This window comes from Balearica regulorum, chromosome 26, assembly GCF_011004875.1.
Source record: "Balearica regulorum gibbericeps isolate bBalReg1 chromosome 26, bBalReg1.pri, whole genome shotgun sequence".
NCBI classification, from domain to species: domain Eukaryota; kingdom Metazoa; phylum Chordata; class Aves; order Gruiformes; family Gruidae; genus Balearica; species Balearica regulorum.
In genome coordinates, this window is record NC_046209.1 from 1,998,423 (window position 1) to 2,023,707 (window position 25,285).

Consider the following 25,285-nt stretch of genomic DNA (forward strand, 5'->3'; position numbering starts at 1 on the left):
CACGTCGAGGCCGGGGTTACACTGGCGGGGCCGGTCCCAGGATGTTCCCAGGAGCAGGAAAGCCGGGGCTGGCCCTGGGAACGGGGAGAGCCGAGGGGAGCGGCGGGATGCAGCACCCGCCCGTCCCTCCATCGCCCGACCCTCCGTCCATCCACCCGAGCCCAGACGGGCTCCTCGGAGCCCCCCCCCCCCCGCCCCGGTCCTGCTCCCTCCATCCACCCCCAAACCCCCACCGGCCCCGAAGAGGCTCCCGGGGCCCCGTCGGGGGGAGGATGCTGGGCGGAGCCGCCCTGCGCTGCCCGGGGCGGGGGGGTGCCCGGCCGGGGGGAGCCATCGGCTGCAGCCCCCGCGGCGAGGGGCCGTACCGGGAGGCAGGACCGGCCCGCCCCGGCCGGGCAGCGGGGTAGGGAGGGAGGCGGACGTAGCTCTGCCGCCCCGAGCGGCGCTCCCGGCCCGGTGCCGGTTCCCGCTCCCGGTGCCGGTTCCCGCTCCGAGATCCAGCAGCGGGAGCACCGGGAGGGGAGGGCACGCAACTTGGGGACGCGGAGCGGCTCTGCCGGCCCGGTATTCCCCCCCCGGTTCCCGGTGCCGGTACCGGCCCCGCCATGCCCTCCGCCTACCCGCAGCGGGCCCTGACGGTGCTGCTGCTCTTCGGCACGCTGGCCGCCGCCATGGCCCTGCTCGCCTCCAGCCTCATCTTCCAGCTGCCGTCGGGGCGGGCCGGCACCGCTCCCGGTGCTGGTCCCGGTGCCGGTCGAGGGGCTCTGCCGGAGCCGGCGGCCGCCGTACTGCTGCCGGTGTCGGCCGTGCTGGCCGCGCTCTGCCTGGTGCTCAACGTGAGCTGCCTCCTGCTCTGCCTCCTCCACGGCTACTTCAGCACCGAGCTGTGCCGGGGACAGCCCGGGCCTGACCGGTGAGAGCCGCGGGGGTGCCGGGTGAAGGGGGGGGCACCGGAGCTTAGGGGTGCAGGAGGGTTAGGGGAGCCCCGGGGATGGTGCGGGGGAGGCTCAGAGGGGTCTTGGGCACCGGGAGATTGGGGGGAAGCGGGGGGGGGGGGGTGGAGGGGAAGGAGGTCTGCAGGGGAGGGGGGTGCAGAAAGGATGGGGGGAATGAGGGGTGCAAGGAGGGTGAGGGGTGCAGGGTAGCACCGCTGCCCCAGGACCCGTTCCCCTCGGCGTGGGCTCGTGCACGGCCCTGCCGACCCCTCCTGCACCCCAGGATCCAGCCTTTGCCGGGCCCCCCCAGTCTCTGGCCCTGCTAAAGGGGAGTTGTGGGGAGCGAACGTTGCTGCTGACGCTCGCTGAGTATCACAAAACTGACCTCTGCAGTGCCTGCTCGGGACACATGGTTATCTCTGGCCAATGCATCCCACTGTGAACATGCCCCTTAATCTGGGGTGTAGCTGTGTTTAGCAGCTCTATTGAGTAGGAGCAAGTTTATACCAGCCCTAATACACTCTAATTTCCCTGACAACATCCCTGGGCAAACCCAGTCGGTGTGTCAGGGTCTCTCTCTCTGGGTTTGTAGGGGCGCGTGGGGTCACACCAGCCTGCCAGCCCCGTTCGGCTCCGGGGCCAAGGCAGGGGAGAGGTGCTGGGCCTGGCTGCGATGCCCACGAGCACCCGAGCCTCGTCCCTTTGCAGCGGAGGGAGCTGGGCTCTTCGGGTCGCTGCCGGGGTGATTGCACAGGCCAGTGGTGCAGCACCAAAATGATGGCAGGCCTGGGATCATTAACCGTAGACATGTGTTGACTTAATCATTACCAGCACATTTACACTTGCAAAATCGTTTCCAAAGCAATTCCCCTCTCCTACCTCCACGGAGACCTGAGCTGGCTTGGTGGCTCCTCTGCCCGTGCCGGTCCAGCCCAGCACCAGCTCCACTCCTGGGTTAAAATTAAAAAAACCCAACTTGCGAATGATCAGATTTAAAAGCACGTTGGTGGAAACTGGTCTGTACGTGGAGTCCTTCGGTGTAGCTCATGCAATGGTCCCCATGGGACCGTTTTGGGACCACTCTGACTTAAGCAAGTCAAAACTCATTTAAAGGAAATGATAATGTTTCAAGAGTTACTTTTGTCCCTAATTAGACAAACCCATCAATGCCTCATGCTCTGCATGGAGCACGATGGCTGGAGGCTCTCCAGCAAGCGGCAGCGTCTCCTCTCAGCATCTTCCAAGCGAAGCTGATGCTTAGTGTGCTCATTAACGGAGAGCAAAATATTTCTGCAAAACACAAAATTCCTGTAGCAAACTTTGCTTTCTGTGGGAGCTTGAGTTTCTGCTGGAAAACTGTTAGAGCAGAAAATTCCCCATCAGCTGAAAGCTGCTATTGATTTGGGCTGTAAAATGCTCAACTTTGAAGTTGGGAGGTTCAACTTAGAAAATCCTGGACATGAAACAGGAGCAGGACTAATCAGGCAGCCAGATGCAAAGTCACAGGTAGAGAGACGGAACGTGCCGGCCGCAGGACAGCCCGTACTCCGACAGCAGTGACTTGTTCAAGGACTTACAGGACAGAGCAACCATCGCTGCACGGCTGCGGACCCCGCTGGCAGGTCTCACCAAGAAGGGAAGCTGTTCCTGAATAATTTGATTTTAAATAATATTTCTGTGCTCTCCTCCAGAGCCCCAGCGAAGCGGGAGGCTGCTTTTGGCTTTGCTGCAGGTGATACGAGGCGCTGGTAGGGTTGGGAGTCCTGGGTCGGCGTTCCTCTGCCCGGGATCTTAAGGAGATCGCTTAGTCTGGCCGTGCCTCAGTTTCCCCAGCTGCAACCAGAGGGTTACGCTCGTGTTTGGAGGAAAAGGGCAGGTTCTTGGGACACGGGGATGCTGGCCTGCAGGCTGCCCCCAGGCAGGAGGTGCTGGCAGGACGCAGCCCCTCTCCCCCGCGACGTGCGATGCCATTAGCCACTGTCTCCTCGTGGCCGAGCTGGCCTGGCCCCACCGGGCGCCGGTTTCATTAGGGGACCCGCTCACGTCCCAGGGATCTTTCCCACGTTGGGCCTGTCACACTGAATTACCGCTCTGCTTCTCAGCGCTGCGCTCAATAGTCTGAGCCAGCTCCAAACAAAGTCCTTCTCCCTCCTAATCCCCCGACTCAGGTAATTAATAAAACAAAGCGGCTGCTCTTCCCCGCCGGCAGCGGGAGCGAGTCCAGGGTCTATTAACGGCTCCCCACATGGGCGGCAAGGGCCAAGGGGCTACAACAAGCCCGGGAGGAGGGGTGGGGGCCAGGCCATGCTGGCGGGCGGGAGATGGGGCCAGGGCACAGCATCCTTGGCTGCTGAATTCACCCCACGGGGTGGAAGGAGCTGGCATTGCGGAAGAGCAACACGAGAGCTGGTCCTGCCAGGAGGACGGTTGTGCTGCTGCCCCTTCAGCTGGTCCTTTGAAGCCAGAGCATGATTCCAGTCAGCTCCTGGGGACTTTGGAAGGTGGCTGGCATCACCAGCACCCCCAGTTGTTTCAAGGGACTGTTTGCAGCTTCCCAGCATCACACTCCTGCCAGCATCTCTCGGAGTGCTCGCATTTCCAACCCCCCGGGTCGCCTGGCACCTGACTGCCACTTTACACTGCATCCCCTAACGACCACATCCCGCTCTCCCAATTAGCAGAGGCATCCTCTGGTGACAGCAGCCTCCAAAGCCCAGTGAGGACTGACGTTTGCCAGGCCAATCTGGCTCCGAAGACGCCCAAGCAGAGCTCTTGGTGCTGGGGCAGCGAGCGTGCCCAGGGAAAGCGCAGGCAGCAGGCGCAGGGGTTGGTGCTGGGTGGGAAACAAAGGCCCTGCTGGAAAGGAGCTGGTCTTTTCACGTGTTTTAAGCACAATTCAAGTACCAAGCCCCCTCCAGACAAAAGGCTTGCAATCTGAGCTGAGCACAGAAATCCAATCCCTCGGGTGGAGAGAGAACCTGGCCTTGCTTAATTCAATGCGCCAGTACTCAGTTTTGTTCCTGGTTTGCTCTTCAGGGTTTGCTGAACAGGAGCAGCAAACCTGCGAAAAGCCTCCAGCCGTTTGTCTCTCCTGAGCCCCTGCCCCCAGCTGGCTTCAGAGCACAGGAGCCAGGCAGGAAAAGTTGGAAATTTCAAGTGATCTCAAAAATCTTCTGTTGCAGAGTGGGAAGAATGCAGCCCAGAGCTGTGACACCCGGCAGCCTGGGGGAAACGCCAGTTCAGCAGAGGTCCTTGGGCTTGTGACCCGCCTCTGAACCTCTTCGCTATGCAAAACCAGCCTTTCAGTTTCTCAGCAGGGGCCAGAGGATCAGCGTTTTTCCAGTGCTGAGACCAGGGTCAGGAGACTACACAGAACCCTGGTTTTTTCACCTGTTTTGCAGGGCAGACTGGTTCCTTCTGGACAGCCGGACGGTTCGCCACGCTGCCATCGGCTTGTTCTGCTGCGGGGTCTCAGTCTACCTAACAGGCAAGTGCTCATTTCCCAGCAGCGCAGCCCAGCAGGGACCGTGCATTTTCAGCCCACACTGCACTAGTGCGTGTGAGCTGCCGAGTTTCTACTTCAGCATCGGGTTTGTTTTGCAAATGGCTTTGCCAGCTCATTCCCGTAGTATGAACTTTCTGTTCTCAGTGACCAGCCCTCATGGGGGCTCCTCTGGCCTGAACTTTGCAGATCAAATGTATCGCTTTAGTCCTGGTTCCTCAAGATGTTCTGCACTCTCCTTTCCTTCCAGCTCTCGCCATCTACATGCTGCTGCTGTTTGAACTGGAGGCTGGCATTGCCAGCGCTTGTATTCTCTCCTCTGGCATCATCGTCCTGCTGATCACGGTGACGCACGCCCTGGTACGGGCTTCCCAGGTTTCACACCGCAGCCGCTCCGAGGTCTCTCACACCCTGTACGAGAACGACTCTGCCCAGCACGGCGAATCCTCCACCAGCGATCTGAACAACAAGAACTCAGCTGCGCCCCGGCCCCGACCCGAGATCCACCGGGAATTTTCCTTCCCTCCTTTCCTGGAGCGTAAATCCCAGCTGGGCTCTCCAGCCAGCAGCAACCTCACGTCCTCGGGCAGCCCCGGGCTTCGCTCTGAGAAGGAGAGCTACAACCTGCCCCGAACGCACAGGACGCTGTCGGCAGAGTCAGGCCTGCTGCAGGCACAGGGCAAGCCCTGGAACGGCGTCACGCAGGAGATGAGGAACGTGCTGTCACGCAAACCTGGAGCCTCGGGCAAGGACTCGACTCTGGTGTGAGTGGAAGTGGGACTTTTTTTGCCCCGTCTTGTCCCAAGGGAGCTGCAGGCACCAGGGCCAAGATTTGCATCTCTATTTAGAGCTTAATATAGATCATATCTCACCCAAGCAGGGGGGTGGCTGCTTTTTCCACCCTCCCGCCTGGGGGTCCTCTTTGCTTTACTGAGAAGACGCCACCTCCCCTCAAAGCCAAAAGCCCTCGGCCGCCTGCCCCGAGCTCCCAGCCTCTCCTGCAGCGACCCACGCAGGACCCCCACCGCTGTCCCAACGAACATGTGGGTGAGAAGAAGCGAGTGGACCTCGTCCCTCCTTCTCCAGCAGATCCCAGCTGATTTCTGTACCTCCCTGCCCTTCCCCTGCCGCCTTCCTCCTCCATCCCCAGGAGCTGGCATTAACACCGAGAGAGTTCATACAACCGACCCAGCAGGACTTCCCCCTCAGCGCGCAGCCAGGCAGGTGTAAGAAACTGAGGGAGGTGACGGAGGAACAAGTGAGATGGAACCAGAGGAGCCTGCAAGCTGCAGAGGGTGGGTTTGGGGTGGCAGAGTGCCTGCTGCTTGGTCACCAGCACATCCACAGAACACAGCTTGCTAAGCAGGGCCCGAGCAGGGAGGGGGGTTGTGCTGGGGCAGCCCCAGTGCGGCTGGGACCCCAGCGGTGCAGGAACCTCTCTGGGGAATTCCTGGGTGCCACCAGGAGAACAGTGCTGATCATCGAGGCTGAGCTCCGGGAAGGGGTCTGCATTGGCACGGCTAGTCCTCTGCGCAAGCGCTAAAGGCAGCGGCTGTTTCCGTGAAACACAAGCGGGTTTAGCTCGCTCTGTCCCTGCACTGACGCACACCTTGCTGGTTACTCGCAGCCCCATGCTCTGCCAGCCCTGCCCAGGCCCAGAGCAGCAGCACGCTGGTTCTTCCCCAATTCCTTATCATTCAGCAACCAGTAAAGCATTTCAGAGAGTGAAGGGAAGACACCGATTCAAACAGATTCCCTCTCACCTCACATGCTATTATCCTGAGACACCTGCTATGCCGAGCACAGTACAATTATCACGGAATCCCAGACTGGTTTGGGTGGGAAGGGACCTCACAGCCCATCCAGTCGCACCCCTGCCACGGGCAGGGACACCCTCCACTAGCCCAGGTTGCCCAAAGCCCCATCCAACCTGGCCTTGACCACTGCCACGGAGCCAGGGGCAGCCACAGCTTCTCTGGGCACCCTGTGCCAGGGCCTCAGCACCCTCACAGGGAAGAATGTCTGCCCCACATCTCATCTCCATCTCCCCTCCTGCAGCTTCAGGCCATTCCCCTTGGCCTGTCACTCCCTGCCCTTGTCACCAGCCCCTCTCCAGCTTTCCTGGAGCCCCTGCAGGGACTGGAAGGGGCTCTAAGGTCTCCCCGCAGCCTTCTCTTCTCCAGGCTGAACAACCCCAATTCTCTCAGCCTGTCTCCATAGCAGAGGTGCTCCAGCCCTCGGATCATCTCCGTGGCCTCCTCTGGACTCACTCCAACAGCTCCGTGTCCTTCTTGGCCTGGGGACCCCCGAGCTGGATGCAGCACTGCAGGGGGGTCTCAGCAGAGCAGAGGGGCAGAATCCCCCCCTCGACCTGCTGGTCACGCTGCTGGGGATGCAGCCCAGGACACGGTTGGCTTTCTGGGCTGCAAGAGCACATTGCCAGGTCACGTCGAGCTTCTCGTCCACCAACACCCCCAAGTCCTTCTCCTCAGGGCTGCTCTCAATTCATTCCCCGCCCAGCCCGTAGTTGTGCTGGGATTGCCCGGAGCCACGTGCAGGACCTTGCACTTGGCCTTATTGAACTTCATGCGGTTCGCACAGACCCACCTCTCCGGCCTGTCCAGGTCCCTCTGGGTGGCAAAACTGAGTCTAGCTCTGCTTTGATCGCAGCATTCTTGGTAAATTCTTCAGAACAGAACTGTTGGTTCCAGGAGAGATTAATATTGAAGCTACATCCTTTCAAAGTGACCTCCAAAACTGCGTGTACAGCTCTGCTTCCCACTGCTTGACAGGGGATGAAGTCTTTTTTTTTTTTATGAGTGGTTTGGTGTTGGTTTTTTTTTTTTTTAAGAACAGGACAGTTTCTTTTTTCACTTGAAAGGCTAAACTCTGCATGCCTTTGTTTTGCCCCATGCCCTTTGAAACACGCAGAGCCAGCAGGCTCCAAGACCCCCCAGCCTGAATGAGTAACAGGGGAAGGTTTTAGACAGGACTTTCTTGTTTTTCCTTTTTATTATTGTTCTCACTAAAACCAAATTCAGCAACTCCCTGGCACACACATGAAAAACTCTCCTTGCAGAATGCCTCCTGAACAAAGCTGAAGTGTGCCTACATTACATCTTTACACAGCCATCTACAAAATACTGAAAGCAAGACCCAGTTTTTCTGAGATATTTCTGTGGCCAAGAGGTAGAGAGAAAAAATGCCTCATAGCAGTCTGCCATCGAAAAGAAAGGACGAATGCAGAACCACCCCATTTCCCTTTTGCAGAGTGCTGTGGAAAGGGACACAAGTGCTCCCCAAAGCACCCCCCAAAGGCAGTCCTGACCCCAGTGGCAGGATTTGCCTGCTCGGGTGCAGCACCTTGTTACTGGGAATAGAGAGGCGGGCAGATGCTTCTGCGCAGCTTCACAGATTGAGCAGGTGGTTCCTCACTCCTCCCCGTGGTTGGAGAACACAGAGCTGGGCTGGAGAAGGCAGCAGAGGGTGGCCAGTCTTGTCTGAAATCAGGAACTGGCTGGAGGATTCTTGGCTTGTGGGGCTACAGTGCTGTAAAAAGAAAGAGACAGTCACATCCAGCAGCCATAAGAGTGTGAAGAACCAGGGGCTCCCTCAAATAAAACCTCACTGCTTGCAGCAGGAGAGCAGCTTAGACAAGCACGCCCTTCAGCGTGCTGTGCAGACTATGGAGCAGCAGACACCAGCCCCATGGGTGTCGAGGCACCGATCTTCCACTGCCACACCAATGCAAAAACCACTAAAAACGCTCCGGGCTGCACAGAGTGTGACCCTGCCACGTGGGCAACTGGGAAAATACAGAATCTGAACCAGACGTGTCTAAGGCAGAGTCATTCCGCAGAGACAGAGGCTCTCCGTTGGTTGTGGTGGTTTCATCAGGGATGGGCTTCTGGGAATATCATCACTCCTACCCAGTCAGAGTCCAATACCAACACCGTTCTCCAGAGAGACAAATACACTAGACTCAGACAATCTGCTGGAAGATATTTTAGTAGCTGTAGTTCAACTGCAAACATACAAAAATGCATCATCATTCTGCTACCACTTATCTCCATGGGACTCTGTCCAAAAAGAGCCACGTACATAACAGAACAACACCAAACACAACCTCTCACCTGCTGCATCTCAGTAGCGTCATCTCACTCCAAATGCCTTTGGCATAACAAAGATTTAATGTATTACACAACCAAACAGCTCTTTTTAAATAAGGAAATAAATTATTTTCCAGTTACCCTTTTGTGAACAAGATTATTTGCTCCCCAGTATAAAAAGGCAGAAGATCACTGGAAGGCAAGCCATGTGCTCTTTCAAATAATAGTCTAGAATCATATTATTGAGATAACTGCTTGGCATATTTGTACTGGGCTGGATTACATCACCAAAGCCTCTGCCAGTCAGAACGGTCACTCAGATAATCAGGCAGTGTCACACGCCCTCGCTACCTGCGGCCCTGAGCAGCGTTTAGCTGATCCTTCATGGCTATGGCATGTTTGAGCAGACTGTCGATGCTCTTGAAGTACACACTGCTGTCAGTCATGTTCTTTATGGCACTGAAAGAAAAAAAGAGGGGGGTGGAGGGAGATGGAGGACTGGTTAGTTAGTATTTCCAAAGGCATCGTGGTTTTAGAGCGCACAGCCCCTGACAGAGGGCTGTAGAGAAGAAGCCTCAGCTTTATATGGCGCATTGCACCTCCACACGCTAGCTAGCTGGTGGGAGGATTTACTGCAGAAGACTGGCAGGTCTGCACCGCGCAGAGAACAGGGGAAGAGCTGGCACGCTCAAAGTGAAGCCCCCGAGATTCACGGTAACGTTTCAGAGAGCGCTGCCTCGCGCCCTCACACCCCCACCCCGACTACGTGCTTTCCCTGGCTTACACCAGGGAGGCGTCAGGGAAGCGCAGGCAGCTTCTGCTTTGCTTCTACCGCAACCCCTCTGCCTGCAAACACAACCCTCCTGCTTGGAGGAGTCTCTTGTACCTGCAGGCGTACTCCACTGTGTAGATGGCTCCTTGGCTTTGCTCCTCCCAGCTCTGCATATCGGACTGAAAGAGAAGGCGGCATCGTTAGGCGTGCACTGGACAGTCGCAGCAGCGCAGCTCACAGCGATACGCTCTGCCAGCCCTGCCCAAACAAGGGCTCTGGCTGCTTTTCGCTAGAAATTGCGTTTGGATTCTGTCTCCCGCTTGACAGCCCGTACGGCGCTCTGGCTGCCACGCACTAGCATTTAAAAGAAACGTTTATTGTGCGTATTTCTGGAAAGGCTACTAGTTCAGGCCAACACTTTGGATACCCTGGCAAAATTCCCCTTGTTTTCAGATGTTTTAGCCCACGAGCCAGCTGAGAGCCATGGTCAGCCAGGCTGCTAGCAACCAGCGACTGCGCCGAATGCAACGCACCAGCTGGGTGTTTCAGAGCACTCGGATCTTTCGGTGTGTCTGACCCAGCAGGCAGCCAGGATCTGAACTAACACAGCTCCTGCAGAGTCCAGTCCTTAGTCCTTCAGGCAAACCAGGTGAAAGTTTTTTTCACAGCACTGAAATGTCTCATTTCATTAGACCTGCCATTCATAAATGTTTTCACAGCCGCAAGTGTCCCTGTCCTCCGGTCTGCTCTGAAACTCTGGTGTCTGATCCCAAGCAGCAGTCAGCACCGTGTCCTTCCTTTCATGAGCTTGGAAGGAGCCCTGTAAACTTCACACAAACTCGTGCTGCCAGTTCTGGCATGGGACACAATTGTACGCTGTAGCTCCAAGGAAGGGGAAAAAACAAACACATAAATCACAATGAAAGCACTGCTGAATTCGGAGGTGTAGCTCAATAGATAACCATTTCAAAAGTCCTTAAGTAGTTCAGGCACTCTTTAAAATATGTTCTCATGGGAGCTAATTCTCCTCTATTTTGCTGGGTTTAGTTACAAGCCAGAGGAAATCCAAGACCTCTTTCTGTGAGTGAAGGAGGTCGGGTAGGAGCTTGGACTGCATCCAAAATCACTTCTGCTGTTCAAAGCCTGTCCTACATCAGGACACTTGACCACATGCCTTCAAACCACAAAAGAAACAAGCCTCTACATGCAACGCTCGAGGCAGTTCTCTGCAGGAGAGGGTCCTTCAACCCAGGACTCTCAACCCCACAGAGATCAAGCTCGTCCCAGAATCCAATCGCATTTTAGATGACTGTATCTGTTGCTGGGGACACACTTTACGTGCGGAGGCAGCTGCAAAAGATGCAGAAATTTTCCTGCAGCTCCTCACCCTGCTCTCTCCAAGAGGTGTCAGATGATCTTTAACAACCGTTTAGACCCTGACATCGCACTGCCTCAGTCGTATGCGTCACAGCCGCTTGCCTGTGGGCCTGCTGTCTCTCAGCACCAGTAGATTTTTATCATTTCCCAGTAGCAGAGCCAGTGATGCCTGTTCCCAGCATTCCCGTGACTTCCTGGGATTTTCATGTCCTTAATTAGGAACAAGAGCCTTTCCCTAGAGCTCCTCACTTCTTAATCTTTTCTTGATGTCCTTTCTTCAAATTCCCAGGACATGCCCTTGGATACAGTTTAAGATCTAAAGCCAGCTGTTAATACACAATAGCACTAATGATACATTACTGTTGCTCGGAAGTAAATTAACGAGGAGATCTAAGTTCTCAAAAGACCAGCGGAAATCCAGACAGGCCGCTCTGCGCAGAGCAGGGTTTAGCAGCGCAGCTACGATGCACGGAGGCAGCAAAGGCCTTGCATCACGCTGTCTCTTATCAGGGAGGTGGCAAATCTGCTTGGAGAGTTTGAGATGGTGAGGAAGGTATTAAGATTATTGTTTTATCAAATTACAGAAAGTTGCTTGTTGTAAAGGCATGGAGGTGACCTTCTCTTCGCGGAAACTTTTCTCCCAGCCCTGTCCTTCCCAATTTTTCCTAGGTTTAAGCCTCCCGGGAATTTCAAAGGCTGCATCTCAGGAGAACTCAGCTAGCCAGAGATGGAGTTGCTGCTCAGCTGAAGGAAAGCTGGAAACCACCAATAAATCCTGTTTCCTTTGTACATTACCTACATCTTGCGACTAAATTACCTGAGAACAGATCCACACAGAACATTCCTTTTTCTTCTTTTCTGTTCTAAAGAATTAAACCCACCTCACTTTAATGCCTTTGCTCTGATTTAGATAAAACCTGACAGCGTTTTCACGGTGCACAGCCCTGCTGACACCCTCCTGTTCCAGTGTCTAGCCACAGAGCCGATGGGCTCTGGCAGAGCAACCCAAAATATCCATCCCCATCTAATTGAACGCTCCGCTGTGACGATGGTCCTGTCAGGGCCCCGAGCGCATCCCTCTCTCCTGGGGTTTGGCTGCCTGGCCTCAAAGGCTTGACAGGCCCAGGCTGTTCGCTGCAAACAGCAATGCCTGAAATTGGGAGAAAAGGAGAGTGGGATCGAGGACAACAGAGAGAACCTGGCCACAAACCCATCACCAGCAGCCTGGCAGCACAGTCAGAACGCTGGCCTGAGTTATGTTTAATCCTCCCAGTTCCTAGCAGGGACTGGTTACCAGCAGGAAGGAGAGCATGCTACCAAACACGATGCTGCAGCCTTAGCAAAAAATTAACTCGGGAGCTGATGAGGCTGGAGGAGAAGTCACTAGCAGCAGCTCAGGATCTGCTGTTGTTCCAGCTGCCACAAATAATTTTCTTTCAATTTTCTCCCAGCTCTTGCCACATCAGAGCACCATTAAACATGCAGCCAGTAACCAGAAAAGCAGTTAAGAAGCTGGAAGCGCCCATGCAGTGAGCAAAAAGAAATGGATGTAAACAGCAGCACCTCTGAGCAAGCATCAGGAAATGTCTTCTAACACTAGAGAGGCAAACGGGCACTGGGGTGGCACCAGGGCAGTGCCCTGGGGCAGAGGGCACGGCACGGTTGGTTCAGCTGTGTCCTGACGTGCACCGTTACTGCAGGGAGCACGGCAAGCTCTTCCTTGCGTACAGAGGCCACCACTGCCCCAGCTGCAAGGCTGAACATAGAGGCATCAAAGACCAAAGGTATCTGGTGCTTGTGATGGCTGCAGTCATGCAGAGACACACAGGGTCCTTGTATTTGCTGCTGGCATCCACAGGACAGCATGACCTCCTTTCTCATGGGAGGAAAGTGGCAAACAGCAGCGATTTTGGCTACAAAAGAGAATCCTCTGAGGTGGCTGCAGCTAGGAAATGAACTTAGCCAAATCAGAGAGCTTGCAGAACACTGCAGATAACTGCGATGAGCATGCTGAGCAGGGAAAATGAGAGAATCAAAGGCTTACAGAGATCTTGCAGAGCATAAACCCCGCCGCCTAACAACATGCTCTGTGTCCAGCGCGTTCACTCGGCTGTCGCTTCCATTAGCGCTTCTGTGCTGCCCCTTGCCCTTATCCCTGTTACGCACCGTTCAGTGATGGAAACTGATCTCTTCCCTCTGCATGACTTGTCATACAATTTGCTCAATTTCCTTTTGTTCAGGACACATTCCCTGAAACCGGGACTATCTTGATTAAATGAAAGCAAGTGACAGCTCAGGAATAACATTACAAACCTGTCTGCCACATGCCAGTGATGCAATCGCATCAGCATGTGCTATACATACATATACATCTCTATATACCTACCAGTGCACACAGACACGTATATAAAACGTTAATAAATAATTGAATAATAAAGTGTCACAATCCAGGTTAATTTGGAAACCAGGGCTGTAAAGCAAAGGTGAAAAATGGGGCCTGACAGTGCATTAGCATAGACATGAAGCAGTAATCTATTCATGAGACATCACTCCTAATGAATCATGACTGGCAGAAGAGGGAGAAGGACAACAAGGCTGGCATTAAAGTGTCTCCGCTCCGTGCTCTGGAGGAAAGTAGGAACACAGCTGTGAGATGCGATTCATTATCCTGCTTTGCCTCATGTAGGCTCTTCTCACTTGTTTCTTCACGCTCCCTCTTCCCTCCTCTCACCCTCCCCCTTATTTTATGTAGGAAATAAAAATCTCACAGCATAGGCAGGGGTAATAAGATTTAACATCTCCTTCCTCCCTGTACAAGACAGACTACTCATTTTTCTTTGTCTCCACGCACAGGTCCAGCCATGCGAGCGTGGGTTCACGGCTGGAATCTCAAGTTTTTTTTCTTTAGGTCTGCAGGTAAATTTGTAACGTCCTCTCACCCCCTCCAGCTCAAACTGAGCTGGGGTCCCACAGCACCTTGCACCCCAATGGCCGATTTCCTCCCTCTTTCCCACTCCCCCCCTCTGGGAGGTGAAATAGGGACGATGCACCAGGTCAGGAAAACAGCTCATGCCTGACTGTATCACAGCTCTGGAGTCCAAAGCAAAGCGTGACTCACCTTGTGCTGCGCAAGCTCCGGAAGGGATCTCCGCACGTGCTCCTGGAGCCGGTACAGTGCCACCGAGGGCTCGTTGGCCAGGACGTACATGCTCTCCGTGAATTTGTCTGTAACTGCAATAAGAAAAACAACAGAGTTATGGAAAGCGGGGAGCAACAGGGTGGAAGGCAGGGGTGGAAAGGCTCCCCCTGAGCGCTGGTCCTGTCCCCAACATGACAACGGGCCAGCAGAGATCAGAGCAAAACCCCACATTTTTATAATTCTCCCCATAACGGCATCTGCAGCCAGCGATGAGCTTGGCTCCATCCGCAGCCAGACCAGCCTGGGATGTCACTGCCTCTGCAGTCCCCTCCCGAGCTCAGGTTATGCCCATCACTGGGCCCTTTCTGACCAGTTCGGAGGGGGGGCAGGAGCTGAGCAGAGCCCAGCAGTGGCCTGGCTCCCGTTCCTGTGCCCACAGCCACCCCATTCAGCTGGGAGCGCTGGCAGCTCCCAGTCCGGAGGCTCCTTGTCTCGTTACTGGCCGTTCAGGTTCATCTCTGCTCAGGGCCTCGAGCTCTCCTGCGTCTCAGCCACCCCTCGCTGCGGGGTCCTTCTGTTGCTCCCCTGCAGACGCCTCCCCTGGGTGACATCCTAAAAACACCCATGGAGGAGACACGGTGGCCACACACCGGGACTCAGGAAGCTTTGGTGCCGTTCTGAGCTGCCTGCTGAGCCGCTTCTTCTCCCTCTACCCCTCTTATCCTGGCCCAACGGGCCACCCTCCCCCCACAGGACACCTTTTTGGCTGGTGGTTTGCACAGCTACATCACGGCTCTGATCCCTCTTTCCTTGCAGGGGCATAAAAATCAGAGATGGTTTCATTGTTCATAGTGGGGGTGTGCGGGGTGACTCAGGGAGCGTTTTCACCAGGCTGAAGCAGAACCCTTCCACCTACTGCACAATTTTCCATTTTCAGGGAAATGATTCCTCCTCCTCCTTTCAGAGCTTTTGTTTCACTGACAACTGCTCGGATACCGCAGCTCTGTAACGCCGGCAGAAGGAATGCAAATGGGAATAAATGCAGAACTTGTCAGGAGTCGTTATACCCCCGCGGGACACACACAGCGTCTGTCGGTCTGTCCCGACACGAGTTATGCCGCAGACCCTCGCAGGGAGCAGGTACAGAGGGGATGAGTCGGGAGAGGGGGACCCAGGGCAGCCCTCCACAGCAGGGCCCGGGCCCGCCAGCTCAGCCTGTCCCGAACCGCGGGGTCCTGCCGGGGCACGTCGTCCCCTGCCCTGTCACGACCTCAGTTCCCCATCGTGACTAATCCCGCGGTGCCTTTTTGGGGCTCTGCCGGGGCTGCACGGCCCTGTCACCATCCACCCTGTCGCAATTTGCTCTGCCCCGTCGTACCCTTCTCCCTCGCGACTCTCAGGGCCCTATCGTAACTTCTGCTGTCGCTGCAGAGCCCGGTCGTTCCCGTTCCCTGTCACGACCCGCAGGGCCCTGTCGCGACCAACTCAGACCCGTAGAACACTGTCGCGACCTGCCCCACGGCTACCGGACCCCACCGGGCCGCCACCCCCCGGCCGCCCCCGCCAGCCCAGGCCCGCTCCCACCTTTCTTCACCTTCAGCTGCATCTCGGGCTCCTCCATCCCGCCCCGCCGCTACTTCCGCTTCCGCCAGCGCCCGCCAAAACAGCCCCGGCCGGAAACCGCCGCGGCGCGGCGCGCCCCCCCCCCGCTGCAAACGGCCCCGGCTGGAAACATCGCCCCAGCGCGAGACGTTCCACCCGGCCCCCTCCCCCCGGCCAGGTTCCGCCCGCCCCCCCCCGCCCCGGGCCGGGCCCACCCCACGGGCAGGCGTCGGAGCCGCCCCGGGGCGGCCTTCCCCGGATCGGGCCACTGCGTCCCCGCTGCCCCGAGCCAGCCCAGCCCCGGGGGGGAGGTGGTGTGTTAAAACACCACGATCGCCCCTTTTCCCATCGATGCTTCCCCCCCCCGCGGTCTGTCTGTGGGGGCCTCGGGCGGGCGAAGGCCTCGGGCGCCCGGCGCTGCCCCACCCCCCCCTCCGCCCCCGGTGCCCCCGGTGCTGCACAGGGCAGTGGGGATGGCACTGGGCCCCTTGCCAGGCCGCGAGGCCCGGGGCAGTCGTCCGTCCCGTGTACCCCCCCCCTCCGGCGGACACTTGTCCCCTCACAGCCCCGCCATGGCACCACGGGCCTGCGGGCCGGAGCGCTCCCACCCCCCGGGGAACCGGGACCGCTCTCCTCAGGCAGGAGCGGGACGTGGGACCCCGTACGGGACGAGGGACAAATGGGGGGGTGTGTGCGGGTTTGTGTGTGCGTGTGTGTCCTCCCCAAGTCAGCGGGGACCTGCTGCCCCACGGCCGCCGCCACCCCGTCCCGGTCCCACGAAAGGGACTGTCGCTTTAACGCCAGGCTTTCCGCCCCGCCCGGGCCCTCAGCGGGCAGGTGGGGCTGCCCGGGGCCCCCGCTGTGCCCCCCCGCTCCCCTCGAGCAGCCCCCCGCCCCAGCCCGGCCGGGCCCCGCCAGGCCAGCCCGGCTGAGGCCGGAGGAAGGGGAAGTGCTGGGGCAGGACGCGGAGCGGGGAGGGGGGGGCCCTGCGCCGGAGGATGCCGGGGTGAGCCCGGACTTCTCGCCGGGGAACGGCGGCCTGGCCTGAGCGGGAACGGGCCCCACCGGGGGCGGCGAGGCGGGCAGGGATGGCCGGAGACGGGAGTGGGGTGGCCGGGGAGAAGGAGGCGGCGGGGGGGGGCTGTGTTTCCCTCCGACCCGCCCTGGCTCGGCCCCGTTGTGAGCGGGAAGGCGGCCGTGCTCGGGCGAGCGGTTCGGAGATCGTCCCGGTGCAGCTTCGCAAATCACCCGTGACGGGAGCTTTGGTCCACCGGCGGCGCGGGGGGATCTGGCCGAAGACCCCAAACTGCGCTGCCGGCACGGAGGAGTTTGGTGGTCGCAAAGGCTGGGTGCTCCGGGACTCAGCAGCCTCCCCCCACTGCCCCCTCCATCCCGGAGATGTCCCCACTTTGCCCCCCTTCCTAACGCGTTCTTGTGTGGCAGCTGCCCCATGGAAGGTGAAGAAGCAGTCGCTTGTCTCGTGGAGACCCCCCCAAACGATGGGGATGCCCAGGAGCTCTCGAAAGAGGGTGAAAATGGAGCCGACCGAGCAGCAGCAGCAGAGGAGCTGGCTGCGACCAGGGACATGGGGGACAGCGGTGCCCTCCTGGGGTGTCTGCGGCCGGACCAGCACACGCCACGCTTGGACCACGGGGACGGTGAGTGCTGGGGGTGATGGGGTGGTGGGATCAACTTGGGGTCGGGGTGCACGTGGGGTGCTTGCTGTGCCGGTTGGATCTCGTTGTGCTGCACGTGGAGCCCAGCCTGCTCCCCAGCAAGCGAAACTGAGGTCCCTAATGGCTGCCCTTGTTTTGTAGGTGGAGCAGACCCTCTCCCAAAGTCCTCGACTGCCTCGATGGACAGGCAGAGGAGCACCGAGCTCTTGGCCCTTGACAGTGAGTGTTGCAGAGCCCGGTGCTCACAGATGCTCAGGCACAGCCCCAGTGGGAGACAGGCGTGGGAGAGGTCATCTGGGTCTCTCCTCCCACAAAGACAGCTAGAGAAAAGTCTTTTATTGCTGCCAGTCCCTCCCATGACATGGCAAGGCCAAGTCCAAATCCAGACCTTGCCGATGACTCTGCCAGCAGTGAGAGGTCGCTGCAGCTCTGTGCAGTGGAACCAGAGATGGCAACCTCTTTCCATATACTTTCCTAATTAAACACATTATTTCCAAGTGGAGCTCTTCAAGAGCAGGAAATATGAGGATGAACTTGTGTGCGCCTCAGTATATCTCTGCAGTATATCGTGTGCAATTCTGCCATTAATGCCAGACCCCTGCCTCCCACAGCACCCCAGATGGACCCTGCCCGTCCTTGGGCAGCTCTTCGGGCTGGCTTATCTTCCCTGTCAGCTGTTGGTCCCTGCACACTGGTCAGACCTCAGTCTCCAGGCTCTTTACTTGCAAGGGAATAATTCCTTTTTTTGCAGGACTCCATTTTTGCCAGGGATGGGAGGGAACAGCTTCAGATCAGATGTACGAGACCCGAGCTTTCATGAAGCTCTTGGCCTCAAGTCAGTGTACGGAGGAGATGTGCCCTGACTCCCTCCTCTCTCTGGAACAGGCTTCCCCCTGAAGCACTCGAACACGCTGACGAACAGGCAGCGAGGCAACGAGGTCTCAGCTCTCCCAGCCACGCTAGACAGTGAGTACCGCCGGGCAGCACAGGCTGCGCATCGCAGACCGCAGATGGATGCGGGGTGTAGCGGGAGCAGAGGGACAGCGGGACGGAAGCCTCCCTCTGTCTCCTGCTGCCACGCTGTTCAGTGTCCACCGGAGCAGTCTCTCAGGCTGCTCCCTGCAGTGCTGCTGCTCTCAGCACTCGCTGTGTCTGGCTGTCCCTGATGCCGTATCTCAGTTACCCACTGGGTTTTTTGAGGCTAAGACGCGGGCTGTCCCATCACTGCCTCCCTAGACTTGCAGGGACCCACCTGCAGATGGTGGGTGCTAAGCTGGGGAAAGTTTATCCTGATAGATGAATTCTTTCTATCCCCCAGCGTTGTCTATCCACCAGCTTGCTGCCCAAGGAGAGCTCAGCCAGCTGAAAGAGCACCTTCGGAAAGGTACAGGTCTCTTCCTTTGGGTTCTTACCCCATTTCATGCAGAGTCCTGCCAGATCGCCTTTTGATAAACCCTTGGCTTAGTTTTGCAGCTGTTGTTGGATTTCCTGGGGGGACATAGAGCAGAGGGGCTTTACCCTTCCTGTTTATGATGTCATCCATGTTTGTGCAGGCGAGAACTTGGTAAATAAACCTGATGAGAGAGGTTTCACGCCACTGATCTGGGCTGCAGCCTTTGGAGAGATCGAAACGGTCCGTCACCTGCTGGAATGGGTAAGGCCATGCTCGTACAGCACCTCGTTAACAGGAGACTTCCCATCTCCAACCCCAGGGGCTACCAAATTGTCCAGTACCATCCTGGTACCATCTCAGCCAACCTTTCCCATGGCACCAAACAGAACGTGTTTGCAGAGCTAACGGCTCAGATGCTGACGGATGCTACTCCCCATTGGGCTGTGAGCTAAGTCGGGAGCATGAAGAGCCTTATCTCACAGCTAGCAATAACTGTTTGTAATTAAATATCTGCTTATTGGTAATTTGAGATCAGGCTTATCACTTGGGCCCTGTAATCTGCCAGCAAATGTGCTCACCAAGGTATCGTTGCAGTTAATGAACTCGTTGCTGCATCGTCCTTGAGTGCTGGGTTGCAGTCGAAGAGTGTCTGGGGGTGAGCAGGAACCAGATCCTCCTGCACTCTGGATCAAGCTGCTCCCCAAAGCTCAGTCCCACATCCCCATGTATCCAACAATTAGCAAGCACTCACACCTCATAAGCACCGGACCAACTCCTGTCTCTGTTAGTGTAATAGCAGCAAATCTGCAGTGCGTTACCAGAGAGACAGAACCCAAAATAAATGAGGTGATACATTGATAAAGGATATAACGAAGACCAGGAGAGGTCTGTGGCTGGCAGGGCTCGGAGGACAGAGGGGTTTTCTACGTAAATCAGTAACGAAAGAGATGGTGGATACTCTACAGGCATCTAGACAGGGCCAGTAAAGCTGTTCCTAGTGATGGGAAAAAGGGCTAAGTAACAGGAAGGCTTACTTTACTGACACTGGAGAAGGGCTTTTAAGTCCTCACCTGAGATGTCTGATGATGATTAAAATATGCCCAGTAAGGACTTTGCTAAGGAGAGGTCACTGGCAACGCGTGAGCTGTCTCTGCCCCGAGAGTTTGTCGGAACCTGGCTCCACGATCAGCCCCCCTGGGGTACCCAGCAAGGCTGAGCGCCCCAGGTCTCAGCAGGGCTCCTCCGCCCAGCGGGGCTGACACCTGTGCCGTCCCCAGGGCGCCGACCCCCACGCGCTGGCGAAGGAGCGGGAGAGCGCCCTGTCCCTGGCCAGCATGGGCGGCTACACCGACATCGTTGTCATGCTGCTGGAGAGGAACGTGGACATCAACATCTACGACTGGGTGAGTGCCGCCGGGCGCAGGCTGCTGCGGGGGCCGTGCCAGCGCTGGGAGCAACACCAAGCCCCGGACAGGGGTCTGCAAAGCTCTTTTTAAAAAGCAGTAGCGAGTTCACATCGTTCTGGGTTGAGTGAGCAGCAGTGCCTTTCTCCTAGATGCTTCCCAGGCTCACAGCACTCGTTTGCCTGGTCATGCAGTTGTTTCAAGAAATTAATCTGGATAATAATTTTAAATGGTTTCTTCAGTTGTTCACACTGATGATGTTACCAGCCACAAGGAAACAGCGCTCAGAACCTAAGGTTGTCTTTAAAATTACACAATTTAAAAGTTACTGTATTGCATACAGAGAATAAAACCTGTGCAGAACCGCTCTGCGAGAAAACGCCCAGCCCAGAGGTGGGAGAGGGCGGAAAGGGGATCCCAGCAGGTCCGGGAGAAGCAGGAGCTGCGTGAGCATGGCCCCGCATGAGGCTGGCAATGACACAGCCCCTTCCCTTTCCCTGCAGAACGGCGGCACTCCTCTGCTCTACGCCGTGCGCGGCAATCACGTCAAGTGTGTCGAGGCCCTACTAGGTAACGGGGAAGATCCGCGCTTAGTCCTTGGCCTCGAATCGCTGCTCGTTGGTAACCGCCTCGGGGAGAGAGCGCGACACGCCTTGGGGGGAGACACTGAGCAGCCTGGGGGTGTCACGGGGGGCTGCCCAGCCAGGACGGGCACCTTTTGGGGGTCCCTTCACCCTGTGCCTGACCCGGAGGGGACGCCATGTCGGCAGGGGAGCGCCATGCCCTGATCTTCACTGCCTGCTTGCAGCTCGCGGCGCTGACCTGACGACAGAGGCAGATTCTGGCTACACCCCGATGGATCTGGCCGTGGCCCTGGGACACAAGAAAGGCAAGTGTCCCCTCTGTGCCTGGCAGCGAGCCCTGCCTTCCCTCCCTGAAAAGCCTCCAGGCAATTCCCAGCTTCCAGCCTTGTTGGGGGCTTTTTTTGACCTTCCACCACAGCTCCCTGCTTTGCCACGCAGAGAAACTGAGCCAGAGAAATCAAGATGGGTCCTGTTCCCCTTTGCTCCCCCTCCAAAGCAGAGCTGTGCTGGAGATAGGGCTGGGACAGGGAGATTGGGACAAGCCCCTGGAGAAAGGGGTTTTTCCAGCTTCCCACTGGAAAATGGGAGCAAGATGGTGACCAGGTCCTGCCCACAGCAGTACTGGCTTCTCACAGGCTTGGCTTTGGGTTTCACATCTCTCCCTTCTGTTAGTCCAACAGGTTATCGAAAATCACATCCTCAAGCTATTTCAGAAAAAGGAGCTGGAGTGACGCGGTGGCTTGCGTTGCACTGCCGTGGCAGCAGCGCTTCTCCCGGCTGACGCAGGGCTCTCCTCTGGGACCAACGCGGCCTCACCCAGCCGTCCCGAAACGGGCAGCGGCACGATGCTTCAAGCGAGGAGCACGTGGAGGAAGCCAGGAACTGCCCGCCCTCGGTGGATTTCTGCCTCTCCCGGAGGTCGGCATGGCCACAGTGCCTCGCACCCAAGGACACTCATTCCTCAGGGCAGCTGCATTTCTGTCCTGTCCGGGCTCGGCTGCTTCGTGCGTTTGTGCATTCAGGTATTGCATTATTGGAAGTAAACTCTAAAGCAGCTGTGTGGAGCCCTGTCCATTGCCTCAGCCTGTCTCAGCTGCCGATCCCAGCACCAGCTACTGGGGAACCATGAGGGGAACTGGGGCAACCTCTTCAAGGCCTGCATCCTCCCAGTGCCCTGGTATTCCTCTCCAGAGCTGTCTTTGTGAAGAGGGAAGCTCCCTCTTACGCCCATAAACTTGCCAAGCCCTCCCTGCATGCAGCATTACAACCAGCCAGGGAAATATCCATAAGGCAGGAGCAAAACTCCGCAGGAAGCATCACCCTGCCAGCCAGGAACACAGCATGGCCCTGGCCAACAGCCGGCACATTGCAATTCCAAGCCGGAGCCCCGTGAGGCCGCAAAACAGCCACTCCAAGAAAGTTCAGGGGTGGTTAGCAAAGGCGAGAGACAGGTAGAGCCCACAGAAGTGGCACTTCTCCTCTCTCCAGCTCAAGTCACACATTGGCATGGCCATGGCAAACCCCAGAGGTTCAGTCCCGGGGTGCCACTTGCCCAAGGAGCAGCCAGGAAGGAGCGGGGACACCATTTATTCGGCCGGTTACACAGGCTGTGTCCTGCCAACGGCTTGAAGTCCAGCACGTGGAGCTCTGCACTAGTGTCCCTCTGTCACTGCCATCCTGGGGGGCGGGGATCGCCTCTCAGCGCCTTGGGGTGCAATTGGGGACAGCACATCTCCGCTGGCAGGGTTTGCTGTCCCGTTTCCCCCCACGCAGCCGAGTCCCCGTGGGGGAACGCAGGTGATGGGGGAGCAGCCCCCCATGCTGCCCTAGAGCCTCTCCCCCAGCACCCCGAGGTGGTACACCACGATCCTCCCAAAGAAGTCAGTGCTGTTTTCAAAGGTGATCTTCAGCTTATCCAGCACCGTCTCCTCCACCTGGAATCTGTGCAGGGCCCGTAAAGGAGAAAAATAGGCAGGGGGATGCCACGACACGCGAGAAACGTGCCACGCGTGGAGCTCACAGCCTGCTGTACCGTGGCCGGTGATGTCTGGATATGCTCCAGCTCTGCTGAGTAGCTGTAGCAGTAGCAAAGCGCAACGGCCACCCGCAGGTCTGTTGTTTAAATCGCAGCTCTGCCATCGCCCCCCTGCCCCTCCGCCACCATGGGTGGCTCTGAATCCACCCGCCAAGCCGCCGGAGCCAGCCCATAGCGCAGCAAAGGATATTTGCATGGCGTTGATGTCCTGGGGGTACAGGTCGGATATTTTCACCAGTTCTTCCCCTGCTCTGCAGCCTGCGGAGGGTGAGCGTGGAGGCAGCCGCGCGGAGGCTCGAGTGCTGGGGGAGCCCCCGCCAGCTGCCACAGCTGCCCCCAAAATCCTGCGCTGGCTGTACTGCAGGGCTGGGGGCAGTGGTCCCTCTCACGGACCAGGTTCCCATCTGCACCCAAAGCGCCCTGGAGAACCCCCAGTCATCACTATTCACCCCTCTCTGCTCCAGCCCACGGCCTCAGCCCCTCTTGGGTTTTGGGAATGGCTAACGAACACCTCTGCGCCTCACAACAAACAGCTGCAGGATCCAGGTGCGGGTAAACTGAGGCAGAGGGACCCCCATGCCCCCAAACCAGCTCCTCACCTTCCAGCGTGCACAGCCTGCTGGAGAATCCCCCCTGGAACTGGACGTGGAGCTGCGAGACCTTGACAGTGCGCGGGAAATCCAGGGTGACCCACTGGCACGTGCCCTGAAGGCAGGAACGACACCGGGGCTCCGTCACGGGACGGGGGGACAGTGGGGGGTTCACCGTGTGCACGGCTCCCGTCCCACCCCTCCTGCTCGCCCCGTCCTCGGCCCCCCACCTGGTCTGAGTTCCAGCAGGTCTCCTCGCTCGCGTCAAACATGTGCTTCTTCCCAAACTGCTTCACGTCCCGGTTAAGCACAGAGCTCACCCTGCGAGGACATGTGCCACCGTCCCGGGGACACGATGGGGACACAATGGGGACAGGGTCAGCGATGGGACTCGAGTCCCCCGCAGGGCCAGGGGCCAGCGCACCCAGCAGGGACCCACCCGGGGGGGGGGTGGCGGCAGCCCCTGCCCGCTGTTCCCCCGGGGGACCGGGACTCACCGCGTGGCCGTGTCCGCGCAGATCAGGGGCTCCACGGGCATCGCTGCCTGCGGGGAGACGGGGTCAGCGGGGGGGGGGGGGCAAAACTGGGGACACCCAGCAGCACTGGGGACCCCCGAGCACCACTGGAGACCCCCGGACAGCACCGGGGACGCCCAGCAGCGTTACAGACCCCCGGGCGGTATTGGGGACCCCCCGGGCGGCAATGGCGACACCCGGCAGCATTGGGGTACCCGCGCCGCACCGGGCACCCCCGCCTGCCGCCCCCCGCGCCCATCCCCGTCCCCTCCGGCCGCCGCGCACTCACCGCCCGCCCCACGCAGGAAGCGGCGGAACTGCTTCCCCGGGACCCGGGCGTCCGGGAACGCCTCCCCCCCACACCCCCCCTCCCCCCCCGCCGCAGCGCTCCGCCCTCCCCGCCGCGGGGACCCACGCGTGAGCAGCACCCCGTACCCCCTGCAGCCCCCCCACCCCCCCCGCGGGGGTGCGTGTGTGCGTGTGTGTGCGCGGGTGCGTGTGCAACACCCCGGGGCCCCTCCAGGCAGCACCCCCGGCTCAGCACTCCCGTGGGTGCCCTCCACCCGTGCTTCACCTCCCCTGCAAAGGCCTCCCCCTCCTCCAACCTGCCCCCGGGGTTAGACCCCCCCGGCCCGGCTCCAGGGGGGACCCCGGCGGGCCCTGGGCTGGGGGCGGCTGGGTGCCCTCCTGGGCCAGCTCTGTAGGTGGCACTGGTGGAGCGCGGCTGAAAATAGCAGCGGCGAGAGAGAGAGAGAGAGAGACTGCAGTGAGGGAGCCCGAGTGCGGGGGTGTGCAGGGAGCCTTGCACGGCCCAGCATCCTGCACACCCCAGCATCCCTGCACACCCCAGCATCCCTGCGTGCTCCAGCATCCTCCACACCTGAGCATCCCTGCACACCCCAGCATCCCTGCGTGCTCCAGCATCCTCCACACCTGAGCATCCCTGCACACCCCAACATCCCTGCGTGCTCCAGCATCCTGCACACCTGAGCATCCCTGCACGCTCCAACATCCCTGCGTGCTCCAGCATCCTGCACACCTGAGCATCCCTGCACGCTCCAGCATCCCTGCGTGCTCCAGCATCCCTGCACATTCCAGTATCCCTGCACACTGGGGCATCCCCACAAGCTGGAGCATCCTTGTGCTGGAGCATCCCTGCACACCCCAGCATCCCTGCACGCTCGATCATCCCTGTATGTCCCAGCATCCCTACATGCTGGAGCATCCCTGCACACCCCAGCACCCCCCTCGATGGAAGTCACCGGCACAAAGCATCAGGAAATCCAAGCCCTCCCTGCTTCCCCACCTCTGCCGCCTCCTGGCTCTCCCGTGGGCACCCCAGCCCGGCAGGGCTGAGCTGCCCCCCCCGAGCCTGCGAGGGAGCTGCGGGGAGCCTGGAGCAGCTGTACAGGGAGAAATCGCCCCCCCACACACACATATATCACAGCAGCTGCTTAAAATTATCCTTCCGAGGCATATGGTGCTGCTGTGCTTGCCCACGGCTCCGAGTCTTTGTGGATGTGCCCCAGCGCTCGGTGAGGTTGCAAGCCTCGACCTCAGGGTAGTCTCACATCTCCAGCCGGCGCCCACCACCACCTTGCCGGGGGAGGCAACACAAGGTGATGGCACAGCGGCGCTCTGCAGCCCTCCCAA

At 58.4% G+C, this 25,285-nt stretch overlaps 4 protein-coding genes across 6 annotated transcripts; 2 read left to right on the forward strand and 2 right to left on the reverse strand.

Annotated features, from left to right (window-relative positions):
• The first annotated feature begins 379 nt into the window (after positions 1-379).
• On the forward strand, positions 380-8,692 carry TMEM221 (transmembrane protein 221). Its single transcript, XM_075736260.1, has 3 exons — positions 380-913; positions 4,337-4,422; positions 4,688-8,692. Exons 1-3 carry the CDS (start codon positions 606-608, stop codon positions 5,203-5,205), a joined length of 912 nt encoding a protein of 303 aa, XP_075592375.1. The 5' UTR covers positions 380-605; the 3' UTR covers positions 5,206-8,692.
• Positions 7,431-15,489, reverse strand: BORCS8 (BLOC-1 related complex subunit 8). Of its 2 annotated transcripts, none has more exons than XM_075736261.1 (5): positions 15,419-15,489; positions 13,814-13,926; positions 9,433-9,497; positions 8,898-9,005; positions 7,431-7,986 (listed from the first exon to the last, which is right to left on the reverse strand). In XM_075736261.1, exons 1-5 carry the CDS (start codon positions 15,453-15,455, stop codon positions 7,944-7,946), a joined length of 366 nt encoding a protein of 121 aa, XP_075592376.1. In that variant the 5' UTR covers positions 15,456-15,489; the 3' UTR covers positions 7,431-7,943. The 2 variants fall into 2 exon arrangements, with proteins under 2 accessions (XP_075592376.1, XP_075592377.1); XM_075736262.1 differs by lacking the exon at positions 15,419-15,489 and adding an exon at positions 14,334-14,441.
• Positions 15,490-16,143: 654 nt separating this feature from the next.
• On the forward strand, positions 16,144-21,556 carry RFXANK (regulatory factor X associated ankyrin containing protein). 2 transcript variants are annotated; one of them, XM_075736258.1, is made up of 10 exons: positions 16,144-16,442; positions 16,880-17,094; positions 17,254-17,331; positions 17,998-18,078; positions 18,431-18,496; positions 18,666-18,766; positions 19,783-19,908; positions 20,412-20,529; positions 20,717-20,797; positions 21,165-21,556. In XM_075736258.1, exons 1-10 carry the CDS (start codon positions 16,435-16,437, stop codon positions 21,221-21,223), a joined length of 933 nt encoding a protein of 310 aa, XP_075592373.1. In that variant the 5' UTR covers positions 16,144-16,434; the 3' UTR covers positions 21,224-21,556. The 2 variants fall into 2 exon arrangements, with proteins under 2 accessions (XP_075592373.1, XP_075592374.1); XM_075736259.1 differs by having other exon boundaries at positions 16,222-16,442; positions 20,412-20,478.
• A 507-nt stretch (positions 21,557-22,063) lies between these two features.
• NR2C2AP (nuclear receptor 2C2 associated protein) lies at positions 22,064-23,986 on the reverse strand. Its single transcript, XM_075736263.1, has 6 exons — positions 23,922-23,986; positions 23,615-23,661; positions 23,348-23,438; positions 23,127-23,232; positions 22,718-22,785; positions 22,064-22,435 (listed from the first exon to the last, which is right to left on the reverse strand). Exons 2-6 carry the CDS (start codon positions 23,653-23,655, stop codon positions 22,319-22,321), a joined length of 423 nt encoding a protein of 140 aa, XP_075592378.1. The 5' UTR covers positions 23,656-23,661; positions 23,922-23,986; the 3' UTR covers positions 22,064-22,318.
• Positions 23,987-25,285: the final 1,299 nt, after the last annotated feature.